At 33.6% G+C, this 14,455-nt stretch overlaps 1 protein-coding gene and 1 pseudogene across 1 annotated transcript; both read left to right on the plus strand.

The window, feature by feature from the left end:
- Positions 1 to 4,436: 4,436 nt before the first annotated feature.
- Positions 4,437 to 5,340, plus strand: LOC100922244 (annotated as a pseudogene).
- A 3,450-nt stretch (positions 5,341 to 8,790) lies between these two features.
- LOC111721460 (vomeronasal type-1 receptor 1-like) lies at positions 8,791 to 9,690 on the plus strand. The gene has a single exon (XM_031943707.1). It carries the CDS (start codon positions 8,791 to 8,793, stop codon positions 9,688 to 9,690), a length of 900 nt encoding a protein of 299 aa, XP_031799567.1.
- The last annotated feature ends 4,765 nt before the right edge of the window (positions 9,691 to 14,455 follow it).

A 14,455-nucleotide genomic window follows, 5' to 3' on the forward strand; every position in this document is an offset into this window, starting at 1 on the left:
TTTATAGTAGATTCAAGCAATATTGTTCAATGATTTTCTCCAGCATCGTTGAGTTAAATTAGGTGTGATCAAAGGCAGAAGGTATTGGGAATATGTGATTATTGAGGTTTTATAAGGCAAAAATCTACGATAAGATTTATGAGTAAGGGGCTTTAGAGATGAGAACAGAACGGAGGTGAATATGTTCATCCAAGGAGTGGTGATAGAGAAAAAAAAAATGTAGGCAGGAAGAGAAAGATTCTAAACCAAGCAATGAACTCATTGAGAAAAGTAAAGTATTCTTGGGTATATAGAAACACCTACCAGATTTGAATTGACTGAAATGCAAAGGAGCAGTAATTACTTAGAGATGATGAAAGGAGAGATCAGAAATAACAGTGGTGGATGCAAGACTATTTTGATATCTTCACCATAACCAATGAGTCATTGGGAATGACTGAAAGGTGCAATTAATGATGAAAGAGTATGCAAAAAAAAACCTGTTATCAATAAACTGGAAAAACATTTTTATAGTCAAAGGTTCTCATAAAGGCCTCATTTCCAAAATATATAGAGAATTGACTCTAAGTTATAAGAAATCAAGCCATTCTCCAATTGATAAATGGTCAAATGATATGAACAGACAATTCTCAGATGAAGAAATTGAAACTATTTCTAGCCATATGAAAAGATGCTCCAAGTCATTATTAATCAAAGAAATGCAAATTAAGACAACTCTGAGATACCACTACACACCTGTCAAATTGGCTAGAATGACAGGGAAAGATAATGCAGAATGCTGGAGGGGTTGTGGGAAAACTGGCACACTGATACATTGTTGGTGGGATTGTGAATACATCCAGCCATTCTGAATAACGATTTGGAATTATGCTCAAAAAGTTATCAAACTGTGCATACTCTGTGATCCAGAAGTGTTTCTACTGGGCTTATATCACAAAGAGATACGAAAGAAGGGAAAGGGACCTGTATGTACTAAAATGTTTGTGGCAGTCCTTTTTGTAGTGGCTAGAAGCTGGAAAATGAATGGATGCCCATCAATTGGAGAATGGTTGAGTAAATTGTGGTATATTAATGTTATGGAATATTATTGTTCTGTAAAAAATGACCAGCAGGATGATTTCAGAAAGGCCTGGAGAGACTTACATGAACTGATGCTGAGTGAAATGAGCAGGACCAGGAGATCATTATATACTTCAACAACAATACTATATGATGATCAATTCTGATGGACGTGGCCCTCTTCAACAATGAGATGAACCAAATCAGTTCCAAAGAGCAGTAATGAATTGAACTTTCAATTCATTGAAATTGAAAGCCACACCCAACAAAAGAACTTTGAGAGATGACTATGAACCACTACATAGAATTCCCAATCCCTCTATTTTTGTCCACCTGCATTTTTTATTTCCTTCACAGGCTAATTGTACACTATTTCAAAGTCTGATTCTTTTTGCACAGCAAAATAATTGTATGGACATGTATACATATATTGTATTTAACTTATACTTTAACATATTTAACATGTATTGGTCAACCTGCCAAATGGGGGAGGGCATGGGGGGAAGGAGGGGAAAAAATTGAAACAAAAGGTTTTGCAATTGTCAATGCAGAAAAATTACCCATGCGTATATCTTATAAATAATAAGCTATTTAAAAAAACTGTTTTCAAAAGATATGCAAGTCTCAAGGAGAAATAACAGATGAAGGCATGAGAAACAGAAAAGATTTAAGTTAAAAACAACTTGTTTCCTATAAATTGAGCATTCCAGGGACCATAGGGGTAAATAGCTTTGGAGTGGGGTATTGGCATGAGGGGGAGAGATGCTTCAGGGGATAGTAATAAAGGGAATGGAAATAGACATCAGACCTTGAAAAATGACATCAGTATCTTCTGAATCACTGGAATGGGGTGAGAATGATGAGATGATACTTTGTTGTGACCATCAAAGTTTCTCAGAAAAGACTCTATCATTTTCAATGGGACTTTTTTGCAACTAGTCTTACTTATTCAGTAGACTTGCTCAAATTATTACTCAGCTACAGGAAGGAATCTCCAGATGTGATCTTTTGAGATTCCACACCTCTAGAGAATCTACTTCCAATATATGTATCTGGAATTGTATTTCTTGCCTTAGGATACATCAAGGCACAAAGTTTTCTCTTATCTGAGATATATTTTCTTTCCAGAAGGAAGCAGAGTCAGTGAGGTGCTTGGCTTAAATGCCAGAAGAGGGATCTACTCATGAGAAAGATAGCCTCTATCCAGAGAGTTCATATCTTAGCAGAATTGCCTATATAAGCACCCATCTTCCTGTATGACAACAAAGAGGAAAAGATTTAGGAAAATGTATACACACACATATGAAAACACACATTTGGCAAGACTTAGGATTTTACTTTTTAAGTCCCAAATCCAGACAGCTTGAGATAAATCCAAGAAGTCCTGAATCTCTTCAAAATAGAAATGTTATGATTGTTCCTTATTGTCTTTCCAATGTAATTACCCTGATGAGATTGGGCACTTTGAGAAGATATATTTAAAAAGGAATTAATGTGTGTATCTCAAGAAAGCAAAGAATTCACAGGTAACATAAGACCTCAGTGTCATAAAACAACAACAACAAAAAAGATATTATTTGTAAAAAGAATTTCCATTACTTTTCCCAATATATATGTTTGGAAGTATTTTCAGGTAGCACTGGGGAGGAGGATGGTCCCTGATGACAATAAAAATATTTTAGAGACAAGTTTGATCAAAGAATACAGTATTTTAGTCACAGTTACTTAACAAAATAGGTGGCAAACTAAAAAAATTTACAATACTCTGTGATACTGAGACATAGTCTCCCATTTGCTGATGTATTATTTTACATTACAATGGGAAAATCTAATGATATACCAATCACAGTTTGCTATATTTCTACAAAGTTGGATTGGATTTGCCAAAAAATCACTTTCCCACGATGTCTAAGGACTAGTTTCTCATAATGAAATTCTGGGGATAGAATACTATCAACTGTCTGGAATTGCAATATTAGGGAGTTATGTTATGATACTCATATATAACACTTGTTTCATATCCGGTCAAAGACCAAAATTAATAAAGTTACTTTTTATCAAGTTAGTCTTTTCCAATAGCATGTTGCTTCTTTTCATTGGAATCACTACTTCAACAAGGTTTTGGAGGAATGTGTGAATTATGTAAAAAGATATAGTGTGATATATAATGAGAATAGTAGTATTAAATAAGGGTATTATAGGGAAGGAAAAGACATGAGAATATTTTCAGATAGCAAGGAATAATTCAGTAGATAAAAAGTGACTAAAAATCAAGAAGGGTGGAAAGTATCAGGTGAGAACTGAATGTTAGGAATAAGATTTGAGAAGATAGGACCAAGGATTTCTCATATAGGCTATTTCTTCATTAGAATAAAAAATGAAAACAATATATAGAAAGGTGTCAGAATGATATGAAGTGAGCAGAAAGGGAAAAGTAGAAACTTTCCACGAGTGACCTCAACTATTCAATCAGTGAGATACGAAGAAATGCCCTCACCGGACAAGGTAGGTAAATTTGCTGCAATGGAACATAAGAAGAAATGTAAAAGTTATTTAAAGTAACTAGAGAGAATGAGATACCAGTTGGAGTAGTGAGGAGTAGAAAACTGACCAGGTTACAATGAGGATTCCAAGTGATATTAAATGACACATTCTTGCAATGAATTTATTGGAGAAAAATTCCTGGTTTCTTCAGAGACACAGGAACAGATGCAAGAAATGGAAAATGTAGGAGTCTTTCAGAGACAAATGAGCAAGATCAACAAAAGTAAGTGATAAAGTTTAGGTGATCTAACAAGGGCATTGATATATAAAATTAAAAAGAGGTTAGCTACTGCAATGATGAAGGGAAGAGAAACAACATAAAATTTGTAGGATTGAAGATCACTGGGAAGAAGAAAAAGTTCAGATATCTTCTTGTTTTTGTCTTGTTGATTAGTTATTTCTAATTCTTTGTAGATCCACTTGGGCTTTCTTGGCAGAGATGCCATTTCATTCTCCAGATCATCGTGTAGATGAGGAAACTAAGGGTAACATGGTTCACTGAGGAACGGAGGTTTATACAGGTAATTAGTGTCTGAAGCTACATTTGGAAATGAGTATCCTTGACTTCAGATTCAATGCCCAGTCCATTGTACCACAAGTAGATCTTTAAGCATCAGGTAAGATGGAATTAATATTTTTCATAAAAGACAGAAATTTTGAAGTTCAAATTCTGAAGTTCTGTCACTGTCTGGGAAACTATTGCTCTTCAAATGGAATATCAGAGAGTCATGGAATTTCTGTCAGAAAGTCTAAGTATATAAGTTTAATGTCATGTGTTTTTCCATACATCATTTAGAATTTGACAACAAATCATTTTCACAAAATAGCTAAAAATGCTGGCTTTTGATGAAATTCTAGGGATAGTATATCTGCTACTAACTGTAGTTGGATTCCTAGGGAATTGCATCCTATTCTTTCTAAACAGCTTTAGTTTTTTCATTGTTCATAGAACAAGACCTAAAAATCTAATTATCATCCATTTGGCTTTTTCCAATGTCATGGTACTTCTCTTTAGGGGAATACTAACTACAATAAGACTTTGGAGGGTGAAATGTCTTCTGGATGATACCAGGAGTAAAATCATAATATACATGCAGACACTAAGCCGGAAACTTTCCTTGTGTAGCACCTGCCTCTTGAGTGTTTTCCAGGCCATCATTATTAGTCGCACCAACTCTATTTGGGCACAGTTCAAAATGAGAACACCATAGTGCATCATTGCATGTATTCTTATTTGCTGGATCTCCAATCTATTCTTAAATATGATTCTATTTCTATATCATGATAGTCCAAAGAACAGAACAGTCCAAAGAACTATAAATATAGTTGCAACACTGAATATAGATATCTAGACAAATATAATAGGAATCAGGTTAAAATGGCACTCATAATATGTATTTATAATTATTTGTTTGTGTGTCTCATGCCTTTTTCTAGTGTCTATATAGTTTCAATCCTCTATAAATACAAGAAGCATGTAAGTCATATTCACAGTAATAGCCTCTCCACAAAAATATCACATGAAACTGTAGCCACCCAAGCTGTCTTGCTTCTAGTGATCATCTTTGTTTGCTTTAATGTAGTCAAATTTTTGCTCTGTGTATGTTTTATTTCAAATACACAAACAGTTGGATGATACATACCTCAATCTTTTTGTCTCTGTGGTATCCAGCAGTCAGCCCTTTTATTCTGATCAGCATTGATTCCCAGATGCCCAGAACTTGTGCTCACAGATAGATTGAAAAGACACAGGGTATCCATTACCCTGTAATGCAGATCTACACAGAAAGTGTTATAGAAGCATAGTAACACTAAATATTTCAGCTGAACGGAACATTGAAGATCTAAGCTAATCATCTAACAGATACTGGAAACTGAGTTACAAAATTGATGAATCATGAAAAAACTGTTTTCCCAATTCTAGGTATCCTAACATATTTGGCAGTTGCATGAAATATATGAAAAAGAATTTGAATGTGCCTCTAATAATATTGTGAGAACTTTCTTAGGCCTGTCTGATATTAATCCATTTCTTTTGTAACTCCTTTTTTTATTTCTCCATTATTCCTTATTGTTAAAATGCCACTTCAGGTTATATCTGTGCTAGTTTTTCCTGATTCTCTCTAACTAGATATATTTTTCATTGAAAGTCTGAAAATTTAATTTTCTGAATGAATTTGCCAACCAGAAAATCATCCTTGGTCAGATAAGATAATTATTTTCAACTTTCTAATATAACTCTTATTATTAATTAACAGATGGATTAGTTGATTTATACAATACTCGTCTAAATTATTTAGGCTGTTAATTGTTTTTTTAAACTAATTTATTTATTTTTGATACATCTTCTTTTATGAATTGTGTTGGGAGAGAAAAATCAGAACAAACGGGGGGAAAAAAATTATGGGACAGAAAACAATACAGAGAAAAGAAGGGAACATAGCATATGTTGATTTATATTCAATCTCCATAGTTCTTTTTCTAGATGCAAATGACATTTTCTATCCAAGGTTTATTGTCTTGGACCACTGAACCACTGAGAAAAAGCAAGTCTTTCATAGTTGATCATTTCACATTCATCTTATTATTGTGTACAATGTATTCCTGGTTCCGCTTGTTTTGCTCTTGCTCAGCATTAGTTTATATAATCTTTCCAGGCCTTTCTAAAAGCAGCTTGTTCATCATTTTTTATAGAGCAAAAATAGATCATTACTTGTTAAGCCACTGCCTAATTTACTAATTTTCTGATTCTTTGCTATCACAAAAAGAGCTACAACAAACATTTGCGTACATGTGGGTCCTTTTATCTTTTTTATATTTCCCTTGGGATACAGACCCAGTAGTTGACACTGTGGGTCAAAATTTATGCAATTTTATGTCTTTAGGCATAGTTCCAAATTGTTCTCTAGAATGTTTGGATCATTTCACACCTCCACCAAGAAAGCATTAGTGTCCCCAGTTTCCCCACATCTAGTTCCAACAATTATCATTGTCATTTACTGCCATTGTAGCCAATCTGAGAGGTATAAGGTGGTACCTCAGAGGTGTTTTGATTTACATTTCTATATTTAATAGTGATTTAGAGCATTTTTTTCATATGACTATAGGTGACTTTAATTTCATTGTCTGATAAATAAGTGTTCTGTTCTTTGATCATTTATTAATTGGGAAATGACTTGTATGCATGTAATTTTGTCACAGTTCTTTATATATTTTAGAAAAAAGACTTTTGCCAGAATCCCTATCTGTAAAAATTTCCCCAAAACGTTGTACTTCCCTTTGAATCTCTATTGTGTTTATTTTTTTGTAAAAACAAAAAAACAAACAAAAAAAAATTTGAATTTAATGTAAACCAAATTGTCCATTTTGCATTTCCTAATGTTCTCTGGTTCTTCTTTGGTCGTAAATTCCCCCCATTTCGAAAAATCTGATAGGTAAATTATGCCTTGGTCTCCTAATTTGCTTATGGTATTATCCTTTGTGCTGAAATCATGTAGGCATTTTGATCTTATTTTGATATGGGGTTTGATGTGTAGATCTATGCCAAATTCCTGACATATTTTCCAGTTTTCTCAGCAATTTTTTGTAATATTGAGTTCTTATCCTAGAAGCTGGAGTTTGGAAATTTATCAAATGCTAGATCACTATAGTCATTGATTATTGTGCCATGTGTTTCTAATCTATTTCACTGATCCACACTCTATTTCTTTCATGACTGTTGTTTATAATAGAATTTTAGGTCTGGTATTGCCAAACCACCATACTTTGTAATTTTTTTTTCCCATTAATTCCCTAGAAATTCTTGACCTTTGTTCTTTTAAATGAATTTTGTTATTATTTTTTCCTAGATCTATAAAATATTTTTTGGCCATTTGATTGGCATGGTACTGCACAAATAGGTCGATTTAGGCAGAATTGTCATTTTTTATTATATTAGCTCAACCTACCCAGTAGCAATTGATATTTTCCCAATCGTTTAGATCTGAATTTTTTTGTGTGAGAAGTATTTCATAATTTTGTTCAAATAATTCCTGGGTTTGGCTTGGCAGGTAGACATTCACATATTTTATTTTATCTATAAATATTTTAAATGGAATTTCCCTTTCTATCTCTTCCTGATGGGCTTTGTTAGTAATATATAGAAATGTTGAAGATTTGTATGGGTTTATTTTATATCCTACAACTTTGCTAAAACTATTGATTGTTTTGAGTAGGTTTTTTGATGATTTTCTAGGATTCTCTAATTATATCATCACATCATTTGCAAAGAGTGATAGTTTCACTTCCATATTACCTATTCTGATTCCTCTAATTTCTTTTCCTTTTTTTATTGCTAAAGCCAACATTTCTAGTACAATATTGAATATTAGTGGTGATAATAGGCATCCTTATTTCACCCCTGTTCTTATTGGGAATCCATCCAGCTTTTCTTCATTACAAAAAATGCATGTTGATTTTAGATAGATACTGCTTATTATTTTAAGGAGAGCTCTTTTCATCCCTATGCTCTATATTGTTTTTTAATAAGAATGGGTACTGTATTTTATCAAAAAGTTTTTTCTGCATCTATTGAGATTATCATATGATTTCCGTTGGTTTTGTTATTGATGTGATTGATTATGGTAATAATTTTCCTGATGCTGAACCAGTCTGGATTCCTATTATGAATCCCACTTGGTCATAGTGCATTATCCTCTTGATCCTCTTCCAGAACAAAGGACAAACATCAACAACAGAACCACTTGAGATTTTCCTCGCAAAAATACTCAAAGGATTTACCATTTCTTTCTCCATCTCATTTTTAGATGAGAAAACTAAGACAATACAGTTTACCTAGGAATACAGGATCACATAGTTAGGCAGGACCCAAATCACTGAGGCTGCATTTGAACTCAGATCTTCCAACATCAGGATTAAGATCTAATACACTGCACCATCTTGTTCCCTAGAGATTTTCAGGCCTCTGGAAAGATGGAATAATGCAATATTTTCATCTAAAAAGTAATTTTTCAGTTCAGAACTTAATACCAACTGCCTTAGAAATTTTATTGATTGTCACATAAAAGATCAGAAGATCAGGGAATTTCAGTGGAAAAAATCTAAGTATGTAAAAAGCATAATGTCATGTGTTTTTCCTTAGGTCACATAGAATTTGACACCAAATCATCTTCACAATATAGCTAAAGAATGCTGACTTTTGATGAAATTCTGGGGATAGCATACCTACTACTAACTGTAGTTGGATTCGCAGCGAACTGTAGACTCCTCTTTCTAAACAGCTTTAATTTCTTCACTGCTCATAGAACAAGACCTAAAAACATAATTATCATTCATCTGGCTTTTTCCAATGCTATGGTACTTCTCTTTAGGGGAATACCTACTACAACAAGACTTTGGAGGATTAGATGTCTTCTGGATGATATCGGGATTAAAATCATAACATACATGCAGACACTAAGCCGGAACCTTTCTTTGTGCAGCACCTGCCTCTTGAGTGTCTTCCAGGCCATCATTATTAGTCCCACCAACTCTATTTGGGCACAGCTCAAAATGAGAGCATCAAAATGTATCATTCTATGCATTCTTCTTTGTTGGATCTTCAATCTACTATTAGATGTGATTCTATTTCAATACTATGATAGTCCAAAGAATATAACAGAAAATAAATATGGTTGCAACACTGGATACAGAAATCTAGATGTATATAATGAAAATCATGTAACAATTGTAACAGTATCATGTGTTTGTGATGCTTTGTTTATGTGTCTCATGACCTTTTCTAGTACTTACATGATCTCAATCCTATATATACACAAGCAAAATATAAGTTATATTCATAATAATAGCCTCTCCATAAAAATATCCCATGAAACTATAGCCACCCAAGCTATCTTGCTTCTTGCGGGTATGTTTGTTTTGTTGAATGTGTTCAGTCCCATTTTTGCTCTATTTATGTTCCATTTTAAATGCAGAAATACTTGGATAATACACACCTCAGCCTTTCTGTCCCTATGGTATCCTGTGTTCAGCCCTTTTATTCTTATCAGCATTGACAACCAAATCCACAGAACTTGTGCTTATCGATAGATAGAAAACCCATAGGTTTCCTATTACTTCATAATATAGATGCATGTAATTAAGGCAAAGAGAATCAAAATGTCCACTTGGCTTTAAAATTGAAAAATATCTAAATCAGTCATTAAACAGATGCCTGAAACTGAGGACAACATTAATGGATCATGAAGAAATATTTAGTTTCTCAACTCTGCCCTCCTATATATATATATATTCAAAAATTCAAAAGCATCGTAATATAACTTAAAAAATAATAACTCATTTTGGCTGGAATTGTGGAAACTTTCTTAGTTTTGTATGGTACTAATTCCTTCCTTTGATAACTGTTTTTTAACTTCTCCCTTTGAAACCTTATTCCCAACATGCTATGCCAAGAAATACCTATGCAGTTTTTTCATGATCTTCTTTAACCAGATATAGTCAGACCTATAGTTCTGGTAACCTAATCTCTTTAATTAATTTGCCAACCAGAAATTCATCCTTGGTCAGATGGGATAAGTATGTTCAACTTTCTGGAATATCTCTTATTATTGATTAATAGATGTGTCAATAGGTTTATGGCATATTCATCTTAAAGTTTTATGCTATTAATGGACTTTTCATAAAATGAACTAATAAGAAGAAGTAATAAAATATAATTTCATGGGAAACTGAGAACCAAACAAGGACAGAGGTGGGCCCAAAAAATGTTCTGTGTCAATAGGTTTATCTTAAAAGGAAAATAAAAATATATTTGCAAAGTATCTTGGAAATTTAATTAAAGGTGCTTTAAAATAAAAAGAATAATAATAATCAACAGAGAAGATTCTGCATAGGTTCTCAAAAATAAGTAGCAGAGAGAAAATACAAAGAAAACAGAAAAGGGAAACATCTAGGATTTCATAGAAGACAAATTCCTTGAAAATTGAAAATATAAAACCTATTATCTCAAGTACTTATAAAAATAGGCCCACAGATTAATCAAGAAACAAGATTAATTATAAGTTCCAAAGCCAGGACAGAAACTTGATAAAATTTAGGTTCATCTCTCTCTTCTTAATCCCTAAAAATTTGCCTACTGTTGTTGTTATTACACCAAAGCTACCTTTTCCAACACTGAGCATGATCTTATTAGGAGCCAAATCAAATGGCTCATTCTTCAATTTTCAATTTTCATTTTCAATCTTTTTTCTGCTTGAACTCTGGATAGCCTTTGACACTTGATCACCATTGCCTCCTAGAGGTTTTCTGGATTCTACTCTCTCCTACTTTTCCTTTAATCCCTTTCCCTGATTTCTCTCTCTTTTTTTGATGTAGTCTTCTCCTGACCATATCCTCTAACTGGAGTTATCCCCCAGAGCTATAACCTGGACTTTATTCTCTTTTCATGCTATACTTTTTCACTAGCTTATCTTATTAGCCCAATGAATTTAGTTACCATCTCAAATCTATCTACATTGGTCCCATTTCTCTGTTTACCTCTAATCTTTCATCATCAACTACCTTCCAGAATTCTGGAAAGATACAAAGGAGGACAGGTAGCTATCATGAAGTCTTGATCAAAAAATCCAAGAAATTGAAAGGAAGTATAGATGTTAAAAATATATATGTGGATAAGACTATGCAAACAGCTTTTTATAAACAGAGACCTTGAGCCTATTTCTTTGATTTCCATTCAGAAGGTCAAAACAGGGGACTAAAGATATTGATAAGATGTACAAGTAAAAATCATCCTTGAGGAAGATGGAAAATTTTCAATGATGATATTCCTAGAAAAGTAATTCAAGTTGAGGAAGTGCATAGAAACCCTAAAGCAATATAATTATTGGGAAATGGGAAGAAGTCACTTTCATAAACAGAAATTTTGTACTACATAGCCTTGCCCTAAATCAGGTGGTCTAATCAGGGGAGCAAAGAGTACTGATAGGATTTGAGTACCTGGCATATTCAATCACTCAGGATAAAAAGATTTCCAAATAATGAATTTCCTGAAAAGGAAAACATTAGGAAGTGGCCAGAAAGCATAAGAAGATAAGGATTAGAGAAAATAGTTCTCCAGTCACACCTGATTGGATTATCAACTTGAAATGGAATTAATCAATCAAATTTGTTTGGAACTCACTCTCCCAAAAGTAGAACAAATAATAGCTTCATGATTGTCCTTAGCAATTTTGTTTTCCAGATGATGGAGATAAAAAAAAAGCAGGGATAAGCTGCTGATTCACTTAGCAGAAGAAATTGGTACTTGGCATGGATATAACGAAAATATGGAGAGTGACATTTTCTCATGGACAGTGAAGGGGATTAATTAGACATGTATCCTAGTTTTTTTGGAGACATATGACACCAAGTGTTCAAGAGATAATATAATAGGATTCACTGGACCACATGGTGAAGAAGGAGTAATTCTTCTTCATACTACTCATAGTAGTATGGCAAATTCCCAGGAAACAATCAGATTGTAAAGTTGCAAAGACACTAATTTTCAGTTACAAAGGAAAAATAGAATTGATATCTAAATCTATAAGGGATCTGTAAATATTAGCTCTTATTAGCAGTAGAGATACTAATAAGAAAGATTGAAATGAAAGAAGCAGTTGCTAGGTTTTATGAAACAAAGGGGAAGAGGATGTGCTTTCTAGTGACAGGAAACATCCAAGAGATGAAAAAAAAAGTGTTGGAAAAAAAAAGATGGAATGACTTCAGAGAAACAAAGACACCCTATTTGGCAATACTGCAGGGTGTGATAAGGGGAGTAAGTATAATAAAGCAGAAAGAGAGATATGAGCCAAGTTGGAGAGGAGTTCTTTAAAAATATATAAATGCACAAAAGATAATCAGTAAAAAAATAAAATTGTTTCCTTGATCATAATAAAACATATCTGATATTTGAGATAGGATATAGTGACTATCATCATGTAATTATTTTTCCTCCTAGGTAATCAGGAATCCATGTCAGCAGTTTTTCCCTTCCAATCTTAATCAGCGGCTTCAATTACATCTGAATGAAAAAATCATTATCTTTTAAGCAAAACTTAGATTAGGTTGAATAGGAAATTAGGATATTGTTTTTAGCACTCTCTACCTCTTGGTGCAAATTGTACTATATAATTGTGATAGAATACAATTGTGCCATAAGAAATGACAAGAAATATGGATTCAGAAAAAAAAAAACTCAGAAGTCTTATTGTAATGCCAGAGAAACTGAGCAAGACAGAGATTAGAGACCAATTTAATAGTTTATTATATGGAGAGATATACTGGGACCAAATGGATCCGTGGTTGGTCCCAGGGCTGAAGGAGGTTATCACCTCAAAGAATCCAGCACTGAGTATTGGGACAGCAAGATTTTTATAGGATAACAAGAACAATGGCATAATGGGGAAGGTATCTGGATGGGGATAACCTAATGGGGGTAGGCACCTAGGATGACACAATGGAGGGAGGTACTGGAGAGGTTATTGATATTCTAATGATATCTAAAATGGATAGACCTTTATCCTGTCAAACATTAAGAAGGATTGATTATAGCCTAAAGATATAAAACCTTTATCTCATCAACCATTAAGAGGGAAAGGTTATAACCTGAGGCAGAGTAACTAAATAGGACAATTAGGGAAACTAGGTCAGGACATCAAAAGGGAACTGTGGCACAACATTATAAAAATTAATTCCAAGTGAAGCAAATAGAACCATAAAGGCATTGTACATAGTAATTTCAATATTGCTGTGTTGATGAATTGTAAATTGCTATTCTTTTTTTATATAGCTTTTTGTTTACAAGATATATGCATGGGTAATTTTTCAGCATTGACAATTGTAAAACCTTTTGTTCCAACTTTTCCCCTCTTTCCTCCCATCCCTTCCCCCAGATGGCAGGTTGACCAATACATGATAAATATGTTAGAGTATAAGTTAAACACAATATATGTATACATGTCCATACAGTTATTTTGCTGTACAAAAAGAAAAAGTATACAATTAGCCTGTGAAGGAAATCAAAAATGCAGGCAGACAAAAATAGAGGGATTGGGAATTCTATGTAGTGGTTCATAGTCATCTCCCAGAGTTCTTTCGCTGGGTGTAGCTGGTTCAATTCATTGCTGCTCCATTGGAACTGATTTGGTTCAACTCATTGTAGAAGAAGGTCACGTCCATCAGAATTGATCATCATTTAATATTGTGGTTGAAGTATATAGTGATCTCCTGGTCCTGCTCACTTCACTCAGCATCAGGTCATGTAAGTCTCTCCAGGCCTTTCTGAAATCATACTGCTGGTCATTTCTTACTGAACAATAATATTCTATAATAATCATATACCACAATTTATTCAGCCATTCTCCAATTGATGGGCATCCACTCAGTTTCTGGCCAATACAAAGAGGGCTGCCATGAACATTCTTGTACATACAGGTCCCTTTCCTTCTTTAGTATCTCTTTGGGATATAAGCCCAGTAGTAACACTGCTGGATCAAAGGGTATGCACAGTTTGAAACTTTTTGAGCATAATTCCAAATCGTTATTCAGAATGGCTGGATGTATTCACAATTCCACCAACAATGTATCAGCGGCCCAGTTTTCCCACATCTCCTCCATCATTCTGCATTATATTTCCCTGTCATTCTATGGTATCTCAGAGTTGTCTTAATCTGTATTTTTCTCATTAATAATGAATTGGAGCATGTTTTCATATGGCTAGAAATGGTTTCAATTTCTTCATCTGAGAATTGTTCATATCCTTTGACCATTTAGCAATTGGAGAATGGCTTGATTAAAGATTCCTATTCTGATCAATATA

The sequence above is a fragment of the Sarcophilus harrisii genome, chromosome 6, assembly GCF_902635505.1.
Source record: "Sarcophilus harrisii chromosome 6, mSarHar1.11, whole genome shotgun sequence".
Lineage (NCBI taxonomy): Eukaryota > Metazoa > Chordata > Mammalia > Dasyuromorphia > Dasyuridae > Sarcophilus > Sarcophilus harrisii.